The sequence below is a fragment of the Ursus maritimus genome, unplaced genomic scaffold (genome assembly GCF_017311325.1).
Source record: "Ursus maritimus isolate PB19 unplaced genomic scaffold, ASM1731132v1 scaffold_18, whole genome shotgun sequence".
NCBI lineage: Eukaryota > Metazoa > Chordata > Mammalia > Carnivora > Ursidae > Ursus > Ursus maritimus.
Genome location: NW_024424230.1, coordinates 16,843,216 through 16,863,068, shown reverse-complemented (window position 1 = coordinate 16,863,068; position 19,853 = coordinate 16,843,216). Strand labels below are relative to the sequence as shown.

The window sequence follows — 19,853 nt, the reverse complement described above, 5'->3', positions numbered from 1 at the left end:
AGGATTTGTCTTTTTAGCCCCCGAATTAGAGTGGCAGGCAGATAGTCCTTGGCACAACCAGTGAAATCGCTCTGCTTTGTGCACCTATGAGTCTTACTCCTGTTCATATCCTCCTGCTATTAGACCAGAGGGCTAAACAGGGGCAGCCAGAATGCATCCCCCTCCCGCATCACAGCCACATTCTGGGCCCAGGCATTTCTTTCACCAACACGTGTAAATGGGTCCAGCTAGGACAGTAGAGGCACAAATGAGGGAAGATGGGAAGGAGAGGCCAGGGATACTATTATATACTTTTAGAGATGGCAGCTTAACGTCAGGTTGCTGATCAGTGAAATTCTACCATTCTTGGGAATGAGGAAAACCGAGAGGTTTACTCAGTAGCTGTCAACAGATAGGAATAAGCTGGAGAGCTTTATTTAGGGGGTGGGTGGGGCAGAGGGAGAGTCTTAAGCAGCTCTCCCCCTCCCAACATGGGGCTCGATCTCCTAACCCTAAGATCATGACCTCAGCTGAAATCAAGAGTCAGATGCTTAACCAACTGCACCACCCAGGCTCCCCTCAGCCGGAGAACTTTCGAAGCACATCTATGTCTGGGCCCCTCTACCAGAAATTTCATTATCTAGGAAAAGCCTGGGTACCTGGGTTTTTTGGACTTCTCAGGAGATTCTAATGTCCAGCCAGGCCTGGAGAGCCCCTCGTTAACTCCACACCTCAGTCCTGCCCGTCCTGCTCAGAAAGACATGACTCAGGTACCTTTTGACATTATTCTGTCTCTAGGAGACTGGCAAGATGGGGCGAGAAGGGGGGAAAGCTGGGCTCTGTGCCCCATTGTGGCCTCAGTAGCTTGTAGGGAGTGAAAGAGGGGACATAATCTGGTCTTAAGTTTCCACCTCCCAGAATCTTAAATTGACATAAATTTCTCCCCATCCTTCAGATTTCTTATTTTAAATGGTTTACTCTTAGGCTACGTGTTACATAATCATCTGGGTAATTTTTCACAAAGCTTGGAAGTTTTCCTCTCCAGACTATGTTTCTCACCAACATTGTTTATAGAAGGGAGGTGATTTTTGTTTTCAATTTTCATTTTTGTTTTCACTTTCATTGCTAGCTACAAATCCTGTGCCCCAGAGGAGGAAGCTTTAAATACTTAATGAGCTTTGAGGGAAACTTTTTAATAACAACCTAGTTAATGGCTTGGCGTTATGATAGATTGTATGCTTTAAACTGTCGTCTCCAAACATTTTTGCTCAGTGAACCTTTTGAAGAATTTGGAAGAACTGTGTCTCTCACAGTTTTGAAAAAAATTGTTTTCTCATACATTTTTTGACACCTGTAATTTATCAGCTCCGTAAGTTATTAGTCCAGTAGTTGCAAAAGATGTAATTTCTAGTGTGTTGAGTATTTGGAAAATTTGGAGTTTTTCATTTTGTAATTGCACACATGGCTCATCTTATGGAAAATATCTGCCATAAAATTAACAAAATCATTCTTTATTGTTTAAAACAGACAGCTATATGAAGCTTATTTCCTGTCACTAAAAATCTGACTTCATTTTTTAAAAATCAGCTAAGAAATTGGGTGGATAAATGATAGATAAGCAAGACTTTCCATTCCCTGAGCCTGTCACCCAGGCAATGGTCAGATAATACATCTCTCTCATGTTCTCTCCACTCTCTTTGCTCCCTCTGGGGCTGTGCATTTTTCAAACCTTCCCTTCGTCCTGTGCTTTTATACCCAACCATATGCACGCTGGTGAGCTTCAGGATGGCTGAGAAGTACACCTTTCTTTGGAAAGCAGGAGGGGGGAGGGTTGTGATTTGGGTGAGAGCAGGTAGGGAAGGAAAGGCAGGATATAGAAAGTTACTTCTTTAAAACATCCCACGCCCAAGGTCCCGGAAAGTCTTTGTATCTCCCCGGAGGAGTGCACACTCCAGTTTAAAGAGTTCCACTTTGAAAGATATGGGGGGTTGGGGTGGGAGAGTGGTTAGTAAGAAGAAAAATCATTCAGCTCCATGTCATTTCTCTTTCAAACTTAACACTTTATTCACTTCATTTTTTATTAGCGTATAGATGAAAGAAGAACATGCACAAGAATAAGCACAAATAAAGCCCAGATTATGTTCCTTAGAAATTTGCAGGTTGCAAGCACTGAATCTGGCAGGTGTAACCCTGAGGAGATGTGCAGTTGAGGACACACAGCATAGCAAACCCTAGTTCCTGATCGGAAGGAGGGGAGCCTGTTCAGGGTTTTCCGTAAGACCCGGTGTGAAGTTACAGGCTCTATATTGTTCTGGTAAGAGCACGGCCTCTGGAGCCAGACTGCCCGGGTTCACATTCTGGCCACTACTTACCAGCTCAGTGACCTTGGGCAAGTTTCTTAACCTGCAAACCACAGTTTCTGGGCACATAATAGGTGAGCTACACATTAGCTTATTATTCCTTGCAGTCTTGAAGTCCTTTCCCAAACTGTGGCTGGAGCTCTTCCCCCAGCAAACTTTGACGGAGTCTACTGGCCGGAGATGTGATTGCGGCCAGAGCATGGGCAGCGCTGAAAAGAGACTAACCAGGATCTACCTGGGATGCCGGAGCTCGTGCCAGGGCCGTTTTCATGCAGCCTTTATGAAAAGTCAGTCGGTGGCTGTGTGTAAACCTATAGAACCTCAAGTTCAGACTCGTCACTCATTGAAATTCCAAGAACGAGACCACATTGAGTTACCTGTAGTCTCTCGTGGCTTGAGTGTGGTTCTCCACACGGCCAGACCATTGGCTAGCCAGGCAGGGAGATGGACTGCTAGTTTCAGATGCCCCGAGATGTGTGAGGAAGAGCTTGTAGTAGGACACACGCTAACGAAATCAAACATTGCGCTCCGGTCACTGAAGTTCCCCTTTCCCGAATATCCCCATCATTCCTTGACCTGCTCTGGCTACAAAAGGCGTACGTGGTGAATTTCTTCAGGTTACGTAGGTCTGCTCTTTGGTAGCCAAGTTCGGAAAGAATCCAAAAGTACCCTCACTTTATTTTTTTTTTCATTTATGCATATAATCTATTATTTAAATGACTTGCAAAAAAATTTGATTTTAAAACTTCTCCAGAGAAGAAATGAGATCCTTCTCTTAAGAAAATTGTTCTGAAATCTTGAGGAATTAAAATAGTTGTAGGATCAAATCAGAAACACAACATTTTCGGAAACCGTCCGTGTTACTGGTGCGGCCGGGGAGCTCTGCAGCAGGTGTGACAATGCGTCATTGTGACGCCAGGCTGTGCCCCAGACCCTGTGGTGGGTGACGGCCCTTGGCCTCTTCCTTCCCCCGAAGACAAAGACGATTGTAGGGGACAGTCTATTCTCTAGGTCTGTGTCACCAAGCTTCTCTGGACTGAAGGGGAAGACTTCTCTTTGCAAACACTGCAGCCTGCAGGCAGCCCACGGCCCGAGATGGGACAGCAGCCTGGCCACACCTTCCCCCCTTCCTTGGCCTTCTCCTCCACCATCTCGTGCGTTGGCTTTGTGTCGTTGTGAGGTCAGTGCCGTCGCCGTCCGTGCTGCTGCTTCATTCACGGCAGTAACACCGGCTTCCGAATGTTCTGATGGGCACTGCGGTGACGACTCGGCGTCCGTGATCCTGCCTGTTCCCTCACTGCACAGTGACCGGGAGGGTCCGGGGCAGCGCCCTCCACTCACCTGCCTGATCCAGCCCCTCGTGCTGCCTCATCCGGACAGCGGCTTGCCCTCCTCTGCTCTCTTTCTCCTCTCGCGTCTCCCCCCTCCAGTCACTTCTCCTTCCGGCGGTCAGGGGACCTTTCTAAAATGCAGCCCCCGCCAGTCGTGCCCCGTACCTCCTCTTCCTTCCCCTGCCGCGCGCTCTTGTGCAGCCTCAGGCCAGCGCCTCTGCCTGCACACGCTACCCCTGCCGCCCCGGCCGTGCCCCTGGCCAACGCCCACTTCGGCGCCCTGCTTGAGAGGATGCCCTTTGTGAAGCTGTGCCTGCTCTTGACCCTTGGCAGACTGAGTCCCTCCCCCTGTGGTGTTCCCGCGGTGGCAGCTGGGCCGTGTGGTGCCGGCCTGGCCGCCCGGAGATGCGAATGGTCCCCGTCGAGGTGTGCCACAAGCCGCAGACACGGGCCGATTTCAGAGACAGTGAAAAGAATGTGAAATACTTCAGTAGTAATCTTTGTGTCGGTTACACGTTGAAATGATATTTTGGATGTATTGGGACACCTACAATACATTCTTAGAATTACACCTGTTCTTTACCCGAACTGTGACCATTAGAATTTTTCAAGTTCTAGATGCGGCTCACGTTCTGTTTCTGTTGCGCAGGGCTGGTTAGTTTCTCTCCGGAAGGAGCAAGGGCACCTTGTCTCTGGAACCTTCAGGATGTCCCGTTCTGTGTGTCTGGTCCCCAGAGTTCTTTCCCAGAGTTCCCACCCCCAGAGCTGATGGGATGCGAAATTCAGATGCAGTGCTCCCACTGGAGTAAGCGGTGATCTCTGCGGCCCTCCTTTGACACGGGCCCTGGAGTCTGCTTTCGTTGGGAGCAGGGCGAGGACTGAATGTTCTTGAGCCGTCTCCACCCACTGAGGAAGGAGGGGACACTGTGCACCTCTCATCCCTCATGTGATGACCGGCTACCTGCAGCAGCTGGGAGTCCCTTTGAGCCCCGCGCACAAGTGCCCTCTCACAGCTGTTGGGACTGGGCGGGTCCTGCCCCGGGATGAAAGCCAGACAGCTCCTGCCGTAGTCTTCGCCAGCGGCGTGCTGCTTTGCTCCGTCTTCCCCTTCTGTTTTGCATTCTGAATTTTGAGCAAAGTGTCCTTTAAAAGGGATAATCTTCACGATCACACATTCCTCCGGCATGATTAAATTCTGCCTGCCGTCGCGGTGTGAGGTTACAGGAGCCTGTAGAGGTCCTGCGAGTTTGCTCTGACATCTGTTGACATGGAAGTCTTGTTTGTTATTGTAAGTAAGAGCCAGCGTCGCCAGGGCACACCTTGCTCTGTTTTCGTGAATGGGAGGTCTTGTCCCTCAACACTAAACGGCGGAGGGGCGAGCAAAGTGAAAGTCCTGTGTGTTTTTATGGAAAAGGATGGGAGTTATGTTTGGTTCTGTGTTCTGGGGCCTACCCAGTGAGTTTTGGCAAGAGCACGTGCGTTCAGAGAGCATTTCATGGTGGCACCTTTTGGGTGTTAGCAGAATGCCGCTCGACTCCTTGATGAAGGTAACTTCGGTGACGTATTTTGAAGCCATTCACCCTGAAAGCCAGAGGGGCCAGGTGGTGACACGTTGGATTTTGCTGAGCGTGGGGCAGATGGAGGCCGGACTCTCTCTCTCGGCGTGAGCCACAGCCGTTCTGTCCACGCGGCAGACGCTGGTGTGTGGGACAAGTGGAAGGAGAAACGAGCCCGTCGCCCGCCCTTCCCCTTGTGAGTGATGACAAAGCCGGCTTCGTGCTTTCGTGAGGAATGAGACAGCACCTACCACTAAATGCAGATCGACATTCAGGTGACTCTCAGACACGAGGCTGTTGAGTTCAGATATTTATAACATTTTGTCTAAAAGCTTCTGTAAAAGGTTCTCAAGCCATTCATTATTGAGATCATTCAGAGCACATACTTCCCAAGTCACTCTAAAAATAGAAGCCGTTTCCCCCATCGACTGAGTCCCGGTGCGGAGCGCGGGGCCACGTGCTTTGAAGGAAGCGGCAGACAGGACGTCGCGTTTAATGGCTCAGTGGGAAAGCAGAGGGCTTTTTCTGGCTCAGTGTTAGGGTGGTGATGTGTACCTTAGCTTGTAATAGATGAAAGTCTGGTCGTGCTATACATTTTTACTCCTGCATTCTTTCTCTGTAGCTTACGGTCTGATTCCTCTGTACGTCTCTTCCATTTGTCTTGAGAAATTCTAAATATAATCTTCTTGGAAGTCACTGTTTAATAATTTCTAGGCTAAAACTCCAGGCAGTTGGTCGTAGTGGATGGTTTCCACTTAATGTAGTTTGAGAGGCTTTTAAACTTTTGATCGTGACACAAAAAAAGAAATTAAGATTATAACTTCGTACACATTCCCACATGTATGTAACAGACAGTTTCCTTGAATCACTGCATTCACGTGAGGCACTAATATTTTCTATCTCTAGCTACTTCACTTAAAAAATCTTCTCTTGAGCTGCCAGCGGGATTGCAACTCCTGTTTAAACTCCTGTTTAAAACTCACTGCCCTAGGGCACCGGGCGGCTTAGTCGGCGAAGGGTCAGACTCTTGGTTTCAGCTCAGGTCATGATCTCAGGGTCATGAGATCGAGCCCCACGTCAGGTTCTGCACTCAGCAGGGGTTCTGCTTGAGATTCTCTCTCTCCCTCTGTTCCTTCCCATATTCTCTCTCTCTCTCTGGTGAATAAATAAATCTTAAAAAAAAAAAAAAAATCACTGCCCAGCCACACCTGTGCCCCCCCCCCTTGCTTCTGGTGCTTCTCTCCCCACACAGCTTCTGCTCTCCCTTCCACTTGGATGTGATATACAGAGTCCTAGCCCAGTTCCACCACGACCTCTGTGGTCCTCCTCTCATCACATCCTTCGAGGACAGTTCTAAAGACCAAAAGTCTCTTGTTTCTTAAGTGGATGTGTTCTTTGACAAATTGAGTCTCAAGTTATTTTGCGAAGGCAGCAGAGCCTGGGGTCCACGTGACTGCTGGCAGCTCAGGCCAGCGTGCACACAGCGGAGCTTGGGAGATGCCCGAGGGCTGTCCTAGGGTTTCATCAGAGCTGTTGTCCTCGTCCCCAGGCTTCAGATTCCGGTAGCATTCACATGGGGTGGCAGCCTACCTCTCCATGGTGATGGCACACACTTGTCCCTTTCATTCTTATTTAAATGGGAGTAGTTGTTTTTAAAGAGGGGAGGGGCAGTCTTCAAGACCATTAATCATCATTTAGAGGGCAAGCTCTAAGACAGCGTCTGGTATTTTCCAGTAATGGAATATAGGTTTTCGCTTCACCTTATCTGACACATTTCAGGGGCTCCCTTTTGCCTTGTCATTATGTTGGAAAATAACTTGGTGGGTGTCAGGAGGGAACGTTTGTAACTGTGTTACTAATCGGCACATTTTCAGCCTCTGGAATAGTACAACAGGTAACTAAGGTTGGGATTGACAGCAGTTACTTACCTCTTAAAAATAAGCACAAGAAATACCAGTGTTCACCATATGAGCTGAAACCAACGTGGTTTTCATAGGCTCTCATAGGTAACATGACGCTTGATGGAAATAACTGCATAATAGAAATTATGAAAATTGCTGAATATATTTTCATAACACTGGTGTAAGATGTCATCCTGTGGCAGCAACGACGTCAGGATGTTGTGGTGGCTTCAGACATTGTGCAGGGCCCATGGGTGGGAATCCTACCGCAGCAGCACACCCCGGTGTCCTTGAGACACTCCTGCTTCTGGTCTTGGCATGCAGACCACCAGAAGGCTCTCTGACCCCCTGCTAGCTATCGCCTGTGGAACTGAAGATGTGTTTTAAGATTGGTATGATGTCATTAACCTAAGTGTTTCATTACATTTCCTAAACTTTCTGTAGTTCTGGCAACAGTGGGATGATTTGAAAACCTAGGTCTCACCAGCATGTTCCATTTGGTGAAACGTCCGTGTAAGCCAGTTTTTTCTGGACCATGTGCCATTCCGTATTTGGTGCTTATTTTATTTCAAACCTGGTCTTAACTACCGTCAGCCTTGATGCAAGCCAGCGAGAGCCTTCGGTTTGCTTCATGGGTGAGGTTGCTTCATCTTGGCTGTTTTGAGAAATGGTGTGTTCAGTTGAGTGAGAAAACCTATTCATGTCCGAGGGAAGCTGCCAGCTTGACAGCCAGTGCCCCAGGGATTCGGTGACCTGCTCTAGTTGAGGACAGTAGCAGAGTCCGAACAGGAGATACCGTCATAGAGAATGCCCCACACGGGCATTTTCAGAGGACCCCACCAAGTCTCGTCACACTGCTGTCCTCAGAATCTCTTCCCATCCGCACTGTATTGAGCCATGTTCCAGGGAGAAGCCCAGAGCTGGTGCGCAGCCGTGCTTTCTGCCATCTCCTGAGATGGAGGACGGAGTACGCGTTTAGAGCCCGGTCTCTAGAACCAGCCTGCCCAAATAGGAACTTTGAAGAGGTCACACACTTCTCTGGTCTCCAGGTTCCCCATCTGTGAAATGGGCATCATAATAGTCCCCACCTCCTGCAGTTGCTGTGAGCATTAGATGCGGCCTGAGCATGGCACCAGCTTCACTCCTGTGGCCCTTAGTGGCAGGTGCCTGGGCCAAGCTGCAGGCCCTTGACCGGTTTAGAACTCTAACAACCTCTCCCCAGCAGAACAACTTGGGCATGCAGGTGTTTTGTGAGTTTTTATTAAGATGCACTTAGGTTAATAATTGAGGAGCAGCATTTCAGAGATGGGAGGGTATGGAACTCCTTTGGGTAAGCCCATCTTCTTATGATGTTTGCACGTGCATCCTCTTCCTTCACTGGTGGCAGGAGGGGCTGGGGCAAGTGGCAGTAGCACTACTCACATTAGGTGGACGTCCAACTTAACGGTCAGTAGTCAACACACTTCCGGTTTTTGATAGTAGAGTTAACTACCATTCCCACTAACTTTATAATGAACCATGAGAGACTATGGACTCTGGGAAACAAACTGAGGGCTTTAGAGGGGAGGGGGGTGGGGGATTGGGATAGGCTGGTGATGGGTAGTAAGGAGGGCACGTATTCCATAGTGCACTGGGTGTTATACGCAAATAATGAATCATGGAACTTTACATCAAAAACTTGGGATGTACTGTATGGTGACTAACATAATAAAAAATTATTATAAAAAATAATAGTCTAGTGGAGAGCGGGAATGCCCCCCATCTCTTTGGCTGGCAAAGATGTCTGCCTTTTCTGGACCTTCTGCTGACGGCCGCTTTTGTTCAGGTCTATGGCAGTAATCGGCACCTACCTGTAGCTTTGTGCTGGAGGAGGTGTCTCCGTGGTGGGCTGTAGCGGGTGTAGCCAAGAAAAGAAAAGGAGAATCCCGTCAGCAGGATTGGGGGTAGTCGTACGCTTCAAGTACACCTGTCCAGTGGTACCTGATTTTTCACGGTCTTTTCTGCATCGTTTAGAGGAGGTTGGTAGCTTTCTACTTAATCAAATTTTTTTTTAACTACCTATAACGCAATCCTTAGCTTTTAGCAAATCATTTCAATAAATCTCATTCGTATTTACCAGATGCTGCTTTTTAAATGCAAGAAGAGAGGTTTTTCAAGTAGTTTCTGTAAATTTAGAGAACTCCTCGGTAAACCAGGGAAGAGTGAAAAGAGCCCAGGATTTGGGGTTAGGAGGTCTGGATTCTCTTTTGGGCTTTTCCTCAGGCTAGCTATGGGACAGGATGGATTACCCCTAAAGAACTTCCAAGCTTTTAGGCATTTTGAATATGGTAGGAGCAACTACGTGTTTTTATATAAGGGTAACAGACTTACACCCCGGGGTCACCTAATGTCATGAAGCTATGACACAGGCACCCCTACAGCAGGACATAGAGTCAGCAAGACCTGTCGGATGCCCTGTGGTCCAGGCCGCTGACCCCAGAACCTGAGTTATGATTTCCCAGGTGACTCCCAGACTCTCATTTGGAGGGGCTCACAAGCCCCCTTTCAATCTCAAGTCAGAAAGATTATGCTATGTGGTAGGATAGAGACAGGAAGAAGTATGGTGTGTCCAGAAATTAACCAGCAGACTAGTCCCTGAACTTGGATTCCAGAGTAGTGTACTTAGAAGATTGAAAGCTTGAGGCCATTTTTTGTGTGTGTGAGAAGTAATTTCTAAGATGTATTAATCACTAGATTATTACACTTTTCCCTGGACTCTCAGCTCTCAGGAAGCTCTTTGCATCACTTGATAAATATTAGAGTGTTCCCAACATTTCATTACTGTCTTCTCTGTAAACTGGGCCACCTGTGACCCCAAACCGTCTGTGGTCCGGAGTGTCCCCTCCCTTACTGATTGCATGCTCCCCATTCCAAGAGTTGATTTGTTTGCGTTCAGGTGGGTAGCAGATGCCCTGCGGGGGTTTGGGCAGCTCTAGGTCTGGTGTAGATGGCCTTGGGCTCACGGGTCTCCAGGCAGTGGCTGTCTGCCACGCACCAGGACCTCTGCCTCTACCCGTCCGCACTGCGCTCCAGTGTCAGGCTCTGTCCATCGTCTCTATTTGTAAAGAAACATTTTTTTTCTTTTTAATTGAAGTATAGTTGACATACAGCGTTACTTTAGTTTCAGGTGTGTGACATAGTGATTGCACAAGTCTGTACACCAGGCTGTGCTCACAAGTATAGCCGCCGTCTGTCACCATACCACACTGTTAGCGTACCCTGACTTTATGCTGTGTCCTTCATCTGTGACTTTTCACAGAAACATTGTATTAAAGAAACATATTAAACATTTTTAAGAATGCTGACGCTCAGTGGAGAGATGGGGATGTTAATTAACTCTTTGCTCTCTTCTCAACAGACGCGGGACGACTTCCTGGGACAGGTGGACATACCCCTCAGTCATCTCCCGGTAAGGACCGTTACCTGTTTTATGGGGTGTGCTGTGAGCAGTGCTTTCTAATGGTTTCTGGTTGGGTGTATTTCAGAGCAATAGTTCTCGAGGCAGTGGAGCAGGCTGAAATGAGCATGTGCTCGGGCCCTGTCCCTTTCTAGAAAGTGGCCCTTTCGTGGGGGATGGGAGAGAGCCTAATTGTAAAAATCAGGTGTGTCTAAATCATCCATTATGCCCGTCTGCATCACCAGCCTCTTTCTCGGCTGGTCTTCCTTTGTCACATCCTATAAAACAGCTCCCTTTGCCTGTCACACCCTCCTTCTTGTCCCTTTAGTGTCTTTACTTTCAAATTCATCCTTTGGGTCCGATCAGACATTTGTTCCCTTTGTCTCAAATTGCACGTGTGTTTCTCTTGGGCTACATCCACATAAGCTAATGCTTCCCAGATTTGGGTGTATGGCTTTTCTCAGGCGGCATGGAGACAGAAGATGCTGTCTGTTCTGAGTGAACTTGTCAGCCGGAAACACCCACTCCCGCTTTAGCAGTTACGCTGAGTCAGCATGTGCGGTGTTGCTGCTGCTCCTCTCTGCTCAGATGGGTGGCAGAGGCGCTGGGGCTTTTGACCAGCAGCTGAGGCTCAAGGTGTCTTCTGCACACTCCGGAGGCAGTAGGTAGAAGGAGAGACGGGACCTGGAGGCCTTGCGGAAAGGCGGACTGGCTTGTATTTCAGCTTAGCACAAAGTGACTCAAGGAGCACCTGAGAGAGGATAAGTCCAGTGTTCCTGCCTTTCAAGGGCATTTTGTTAACTTTTTTTCATGCTTTGTCTGAGCCAATAGCATAAATAGTCTATAAACTATAGTGACTGAAACCACTGGGGGTCGGGGTACCGCTGTGTTGAGCTCGTGGCTCTTACTGTGCGTTAAATACCAAGAAAGACCGTGTCTTACCCAGGAAGCTCCGAAACTGTGTTGTGAAGGCATGGGATAGCGAGCGATTTAATCTTATTTACTCAGGGGAGCTATTAAGGAAGAAAGGTTCCAAGCACATTCCCTTCCCAAAAAATGGAAGCAAAACTGATACCATTAAGATATTTTTGTTTCTATATAAAAACCCGAAGCTCCAAGGTACTTGCAGACAGTTGCTGTGTGCGCATGAGGCTGACTCCATAAGCCATCAGAAACCCGGTTATCCGTTTACAGTCACGTTGAGAGGATTTGGAAGTCTCAGTGGTGGCGAGGAAAGACTCTCCACGTATTTCTACACACGTTGGTCTTCTGTTTCTGCTCTCCAGGTTGAAGCTGTAATCTCACATTTTGAGGCAGTGTGGGTTGGCCAGTTCTTTCACGGGTATCCTTAACCACCCTTTTCCCTAACATAAAAACCTTGACTCTCGGTCAAGGCAAAATATGTTCTAATAGTCTCTCAGAGGTGTAAGTGGAAGCTGGTAAGCGGCCTGCCGGACAGTCCCTGGTTTGAGTGATTGAGTGCAAATTGGTTCTGAAAGGTTGGGTGGGACTCCGAGAGAACAGAACAGTGTTCCTCTTCAGAGACCGAGTCAGTAGAGGGAATAGTTTGGCTTCCGGTTTGGGTGGAGGCAGGAGTGAGCTTTCAGAGGAGGAAGTGGTGCCAGGGCTGGAGGCTGGAATAGAAACCAGCCAGTGCAAGAAAGTAGCCAGTGAATGCCTGGAGGGAACTGAGAACTGCTCTGTGACCTGAGCCGGGTGCATGATGGTGCCGCGCTGTTTTGCCTCTGAGCTTACACTGGAGTGCAGTCGTCTCCATACTTCCAGTGGACTAGCTTTGTGGAGCCAAGTGCCGTGCAGGAAATGGACCACAGAGGAAGCAGGAGGAGAGGAAGGGAGGTGCATTCTTCACCTTCCAAGTGGCGGTAAGACCCAGCTAGCATATTCTGAACGGATGCAGCTTTTGGGCTCCATTGGAGGTGCTGTCATGTGTACGGTTGATCGTACGTGAGGGGCGCTCATGGGAAAATCACACCGTGTGCTTAGAGTTTGAAGAACACAAATGTGGGTGTGAGAAATGGGCGTCAGCATTTGAATGTGTTCTGCGGAGTCAGTGGTGATGGCTCTTTCCTCAGTAGCTACATGACCATTGTCGAGGCCGATTACGTATGGCTACAGATCAGCAGTATTCGTCAACTTCATCAAATTTCAGATCAAAGAAATGAGGAAAATGGTCTCCTTAGCGATGAGAAAAGATAGGGAGAGCAGTAATGTGGTGTAAATTTGCCATTGCCGACCAGGCGAGCCTTTCCAAGGTTGACGGTGTCTGACTGGGGGTTTGGTTATTAATTAATTTTTATGCAGCCCCGTGAGCTGATAGAGCCTGTATTCCTTCAACAGCTGTTTGCTGGTGGACTTGCTTCTAGTCTCGGAGGAGGAATCCAGGCAGGCAAGCTTCCTCCCTCGTCACTCATTACAGCAGCCACATGGGGTGGCTGAGCATTTGAAATGGGGCCGGTGTGACCAAGGAGCTGAATTTATCATTTTATTTCATGTTATTAATTAAAATTAAAAGTTTTAAAAAGCCGCATGTGGCAAATGGCACCATACTGGATGGCACATGTGAGGGTGAGACCGAGTTCCCTGGCTTAGGTTAAAAAGATATATATATATGATTCTGGATTCCCTTTTCTTCAGATAATAATTCTAGCTATTAGAGGGATTCCCAACCCCCCACCAGTTTTACTTAGTGATTTTTCAGGTATTCCCCCCACCCCCCATACCTGAGGCTGTTTCTTTTTGGTTCTACACGTCTGTTATACCAAGAACATTTAATTTAGGTAGTAATAAAAAGCCCAGATGTTTGAAATAATAGAAATTAAAAAGAAGTATTTTTTATTATTTTTTGAAATCTGTATTAGCAAAATACCTAATTGCATTTGCCTCCATGTTGTGAGATAGAGATGTATCTATAGATAGATCGATCGATCTCCACTTACTTATTTTAAGGCATTTTATTTATTTATTTTTTAAGATTTTATTTATTTATTTGACGGAGACGGCAAGAGAGGGAACACAAGCAAGGGGAGTGTGAGAGGGAGAAGCAGGCTTCCTGCCGAGCAAGGAGCCGGATGCGGGGCTCGATCCTGGGACTCTGGTCTCATGACTTGAGCCGAAGGCAGACACTTCATGGCTGAGCCACCCAGGCGCCCCATTTTAAGGCATTTTAAACCAAGAATGAGTCTTTATCTTACTGCCACAAGATACCACAAACTTCTCTTCCTTATAGAGGAAGTCATCTATCTGTGTCTTGATTCTGGTCTAAGGAGTTGCCTTAATTCGAATGAATCCCTTTTCTAAGTCAGGAGCTTCATGGAGAAGATCCAAGACAGCAGAACTAAACGCAGTGTAATTTCTCGTGATTGTTAAGAAATTATTTTTGATAATTTAAATCCTACTTTGTATTTTGTGTATGTTTGAAAACTAAATATTTTAGACCTAGTAATTGATGTTTGCTGAAGATCCTTCTTTACTTGCTGAAACTCTGGAGGCATATTGGTTCCATTGCCAGGGGATATTGGTGTTTGCCATGTAAAACCTTGCTTTTAGGATCATAGCAGTGGCTTGCCTAAGCTGTCCTTCCTTGGCCGCTGTAAGTTGATGCCGGGAAGGACTGGAGGGTCAGAGCCACCCTGCCTCTCAGTGCATAGCTGAGGAGAAGCCCCTTGCACTGGTGCACGGTGCAAAGTCACAAGTGCCTTGGCGTCTTGGACCTGGTGTACAAGGGTCCTCCTTGGCCCCCTGCCCAACGGTGGGTCCCTGGAGTACTCATGGGCCCTGCTGGGCCCTGTGGGCCGTTGTGAGGGGCTGAGCTGGCGTTCTGCTGGGGTGACCAGGGAAGGAGGTGCTCGGGACAGAGGTGGGGCAGCAGGTGTACCCCATGGGTCAGAGTCACCACCTCAGTTATCCACCACAGTGGCCAGAGGAGGCCAGTGTCAGCTTCGTCATTGTCCCCTAAACAGGAAAGAGTAAGGATTGGTCATGTGAAAGGAAATAATAGTCTTTTTCCCGCTGTGATGATGGACCCCTCCATGCTTTATACTCCTCACATGCTTCCAGAGGAGAGCAAGTCATTTTAGACTTGTGATTCACTTTCGTCCTTCCTCGGCCCTCAGAGTCTGTTCTCCCAGTTTTATCCCTGGAAGAAAACGTGGAAAGGAAACAGGGTACAGAGTTCAGAACGGGAGGGTCCTCTGTTTCCTTTGCTCCCATGCCAGGTGAGCCACTCATCTTTCCTACTTCTTGTCCGTTTTATTTATCTTTGAGGGCAGGAGCAAGGCAAAGGAGAAGAGGGGGGACAGGGGAGAGTAAATAAGGTTGGTGGTACGACCTTTTATGCAGATCTGAAAATTAAGAAAACATCAGTTTCATATTCATGGAAGTCTCCAAAGGTCAGGCTTTAAAAGATCTCTCCAGAATTGTTGACTCGGACCTGGGAGATGGGCGAGTCGCCTGGGTGACCTTAATAAGCTCGTAATCCTTCCTGGGCCTCTGTGTTGTCACCTGTAAAAGGAGGGCGTGTGCATAGATGACCCCAGGTGTCCACCCCGCTCTGTAAGCCGGCTTCTCCGCTGCTCTGTGGCTCACTGAGTGGAGGCACGGAAGACCGAGATGACATGCGTGTCACCTGGGAGACTTGGGCAGCAGCGCTCGCTGGAGGTGTGTGGAGCAGGCAAGACTCGGTCATTTAGGAAGGTAGTTGTTCCCCTACCAGCCTGACATCTGTATCGCAGCCGAGACTGAGCTGCTCTTCTTTGCTGGGTGGTTCCCTTGCAGTGGGGCGCCGGCCGGAAACTCAGCTGTAACTCGGCTGCGATTGCTGATTTCTCATCAACTACCGTTTTTACATCTGTTTGTGAAATGCGGTGCGGTGGTGTTTGAAAAGCTCATGACTTTTATGTTCCAGGTTTATGACTTGCCTTTACTGATTATTTAGAGGCAGAACAACTCAGACTTGTGTTAACCGCAGAGGGACATTTTCTGGCAGGTATTTGCCACTTGTGCCTCTGCAGTTTTCTGGACGTCTCCTTCCGTTGTGTCTCTACTGCCCTTTGAGCCCCCAGCCAGCCCACCCCATTCAGCTACAAAATCTCTGTCTCCAAGGGAAACACACTGGGCTGGAGAGAGCTATTTTAAGAACATTAGTTTCTCCTGTTTTAGTCAAGTGCTACTTAGGGCAGTCAGGATAGCTTTCGAATTTCAGTTTCTCTAGAGGGAAGCATTTTCAGGTTGGTGGGATTGTTTTGGGCATCTTAGCTGTACTTGAAGGTAACTCAGACGACGAGCACTGCTTTCCTGTTTATGGCTGGTAGCAGGGTAATGGTTCCCTGTCACATGTATAGAATTCAGTGTCCTAGAGATTAGAGGGACTTCAGACACCATTTGTCCACTCTCTGCATCTTACAGGTGAGGATACCCGGGCCCACACAGGGAGGTGACTTGGCCAGTGATCAGGAGGTTGGCGGCCGTGCTGGGCCAGACCCTGAGTCTCCAGCATTGATCTGTGATGTAGTCAGGGGTCTGCGTGGGGGTGGAAGGGGGGCTTAGTCTAAGGCTTAGGTGCTTTTGGTGTTGGACCCAGGTTTGGAGTCTAGGGTCCCGGGAAGTCTGTCTGCTTCCATTTGCCCACGAAGCTGTTGATCTCACTATACGTGATTGCACTTCTGCTGAAAGCAGCTCCCCTTTTTAAGATGAAAATGCTGTGTATCCAAAAGATTTTCTTGGGAATGTTCAGCGCCCCAGAACAGGAGGCAGCACTTTCCATTTTGGCCAGAAATGCCATCAGCCTCGCTCTGTTTGAGATGGCTTTCTACCAGTGCCGTCCCGGGAATCTCCACTTGGCTGTTTTTCCAACAAATAGGATCAAGTAGGACCCTGAATAATGCCAAGAAGAGTCCTGTCACTTCTGCACGATCACCATCTTGTTCACATGCAACAATGTCCATGGAGGTGACTTTTCATTTCTTAATGCCCTGCCTTTTATTGGAGAACTTGGAGGTGGCAGTACTCTCAAGTGACAGGAGAATGAGAATCAGCTGATGGTGATAAATGGCCAGCGTGCGTGAAGTGTGCCAGGCACCCTTGCAAGGACTTCATCTGTACCAACTCAGTTGATTAGTTTATTCCTCACAACAACTCTATGAGATCCTGTTATGGCCCCACTTTTTAGATGAGGACGCTGAGGCACAGAGAGGTAAGAGACTTGCCCTTGGCCACATGGCTCTGCCAGTTACAAAGCCAGGACTCAGACCGAGGAGGTCTGCCTCTTGACCCGTGTGGTGGTGGTCGTTTAAACTGTGTAGTTGTGTGGACAGGTTCACTTTCAGAGGAGTCCCTCCAAGCTCTGTGGATTCCTCTGCTCACTGTCTCTCGTGCTCTCTGCTGATCCCAGACCCCGCATGCCCGCTAAGGATCCTGTACTTTTGTTCATGCCAATTTTCTCAGCTTGAGCTCTCCTTCCTCCCAGTTGTCCACCTGTCCTAACTTGCCCATTCATCTCCGTGTGGACAGCACACCCCCAAACCATTTTGATCCCCAAGTTGAGAATCAGCCTCTGCCTTCCAGCCTGGGTCTCACAGAATGTGATCTCTCCACATCCTTGTTACTCTGAGGGAAGGTACCATGTTGTATCCACACATCTTTCACATGGGTATCGTTCTAAAACTATCTGTGGTTGAGTAAATGAGAAAAGGAAGAAAAGCAATAGTATTCTTGATTAATAAATTTTCCATAGTAAGTGGTATATATTTGGAAACCTCTTTTTTTCAGGAACTATTTCCAAAATGTCAACGTGATTGCCTTAAAGAATAGACTGCCCAGAGAATATAATTGACTTCCTTCAGCAATAGTGAATTTTCATGGCCTCGATACTTACTGTAGATCAGTTGAATTAATTAGCTGCTTGTACCAGTGCCCACTTTGTGCCAAGCATTGTTTTTGCCACCAAGGATTTACTGGTGAGCAAATCCAAGTCTCCGATCCCATGAGCTTAATTCTAAAAGTGATAGATGACAAATTAGTAAATAACTAAATGAACAAGATAATTTTAGATAGCGAAAGAGGAGAAGGTAAACCCGGATGCTCTGATAGAGGGTGGTAGGGGAGGCAAATGGTGGCAGTTAGGATGCAGTGTCCGAGGATACGACCTGGGATCTCACCCCTGGGTTGCAAAGTGGAGCTGGCTGAGGCCATTTGGAGCCAGAGCTGTCCAGCAGGACCTGCTAGGTAGGATTGGATGTGATGTGCACCAGGAGAGATGAGGCCAGGGCGGTTGGAGCAACGGGTGAATGGAAAGACTGTTTCACAGTGGCTTTACAGGTAGTTAAGAGCCAGGTTATGTTTAACCTTGTAGGACATACAGGAAAGAATGTTCAGTTTATTGTAAGCAGAGTAGGAAGCCATTGGAGTTTAATGTAGGGAATGACATAAAATATGTAGCATTTCAAATATAAATGCATACACACACCATCCAATATAATAAATCAGTAATTCATAGTACCGTGGTTTGTCTCTCTTGTTGCGAAAGTAAATATTTTACATTATTTTAATTAGAGCCTAGGTATTTGAGGTTTTGCTACATATAGTATTTAAAAATTAATGAAACAGTAACATTTATTTTTCCAACTTCTTGGTTTGACCAGTGAATTTTGCACAATGAGATCTCGAGTACTGATTTCTTTAAAGATATCACAGTTACGTTTCATAGCTTCATGAAATAAACACCAGGAAGAGGCTGATCCGTGGCGCTACCTAGAACGGTCTCTGTGGAGGGGATAGTCTTTCAGTTATCTTAGGCTGATGATATGATACTTTAATGTTAAAAATAAAGCAAAATTGCCTTCACAGGCATATTTTCTGATAACTCCATTTTTAGGTTTCTTGGATAACAGGGACGAGACGGCACCAGTGACCACTGGTTCTCCGAAATTAATCAGCAACGAGATTGAGGCCTGCACCCTGTAGTTAGAAATTAGACTTGGCAATGATGACTGTAATTTTGTCATTTGAGGCTGGGGTTGGCTCCTAAAAATGGGTGTCGATAGTGACATCTAGTGGATCTTGGGTAGATAAAAGTTTTGTGACCTATAAAATAATTAATCATCAAAGAATGGTTGAAGAACCAACCCCGTTTTCACCTTCCCACGTTCTAAAGCAGCAACGTGTGTTCTCTGTAACCCAGTTCGGTGCATCTAAAATACAACAGTATCAGGAGTTTTGAAACTTACTTTTTCTTCCTATAGACAGAAGATCCGACCATGGAGCGACCCTATACGTTTAAGGATTTTCTTCTTAGACCAAGAAGGTGAGGCTTTGGTGTCAGGTCCTTCATGCTTCAGTCATTGGTTTTCTCTGAGGAAGACTTTGGGTTCTTTTCCTTTTGGATCTTTTTTTTTTTTTTTTTTTAAGTCATCATAAATATGAAAGATGTAACCAAGTCATATCCTTTATAACCAATTTTCTTCCATTATACAGTCATAAATCTCGAGTTAAGGGATTTTTGCGATTGAAAATGGCCTATATGCCAAAAAATGGAGGTCAAGATGAAGAAAACAGTGAGCAGAGGGATGACATGGAGGTAAGTTGCAGAGCTGCGGGCTTTGATCTGTTTTCCTCGCCCAAGACCATACTAATGTTTCATTTAAGACTTTATAATTTAAGGAAATAAAAGTGGATAAAGCTTAACTATGAAAAAACTTACCTGGGTCTTTGAATCGGTGATCCTCGACTGATATGTTTGGCTTTGGTTAAAAAAAAAAAAAAAAAAAAGACAAACTTTTCATTTTATGTTACAGCACTGATAATTGAAGAGGCTTTTCTTAATAAAATGCTATGCCTGCATTTCACGAGCAGCCCCACCCCTATGTGAAATTCTGCTCACCATATTTCATCCTCTTATTTCTTTGGCCTTTCAGCTCGTTGTAAATTTCCTCGTAGCGCCTGGAATTGCTTCAAAGTGGATGAAATGATTTAGAAAAGCGTTTCCAAGTTTCTTAGGTGTTTGGCCCACAGTTGATGCATTAGGAAAGCTCTCCTCTAGAAAAGCCACTTTGGAGCTCACTGTCCAGAGGAATTTTTTCTTCCCTCCTTGGCATAGCTGCCATCTGTAACTGCTTTGTCCCATACCTACATCACGGGTCCCTCTATAGCTTCCCTGCACGTGCTTCAGACAGCACCGTGGTGTGTAACACAATTTTCGTATTGTTCTGAAAATGTGCATGAAACAGGGCCCCTCCGGGGCTTATTTGCACATCTGTTTGCAGCTGTGGTATATA

General features: G+C 47.1%; 1 protein-coding gene across 1 annotated transcript in view; it reads left to right on the top strand.

The window, feature by feature from the left end:
- Positions 1-19,853, top strand: part of NEDD4L (NEDD4 like E3 ubiquitin protein ligase) — a 329,372-nt gene that overhangs the window by 241,859 nt on the left and 67,660 nt on the right. Inside the window, exons 6-8 of the mRNA XM_040632477.1 lie at positions 10,525-10,575; positions 18,822-18,883; positions 19,054-19,156. Of these exons, the coding sequence (XP_040488411.1) occupies positions 10,525-10,575; positions 18,822-18,883; positions 19,054-19,156 (216 nt within the window). The remainder of the gene's footprint in view (positions 1-10,524; positions 10,576-18,821; positions 18,884-19,053; positions 19,157-19,853) is intronic.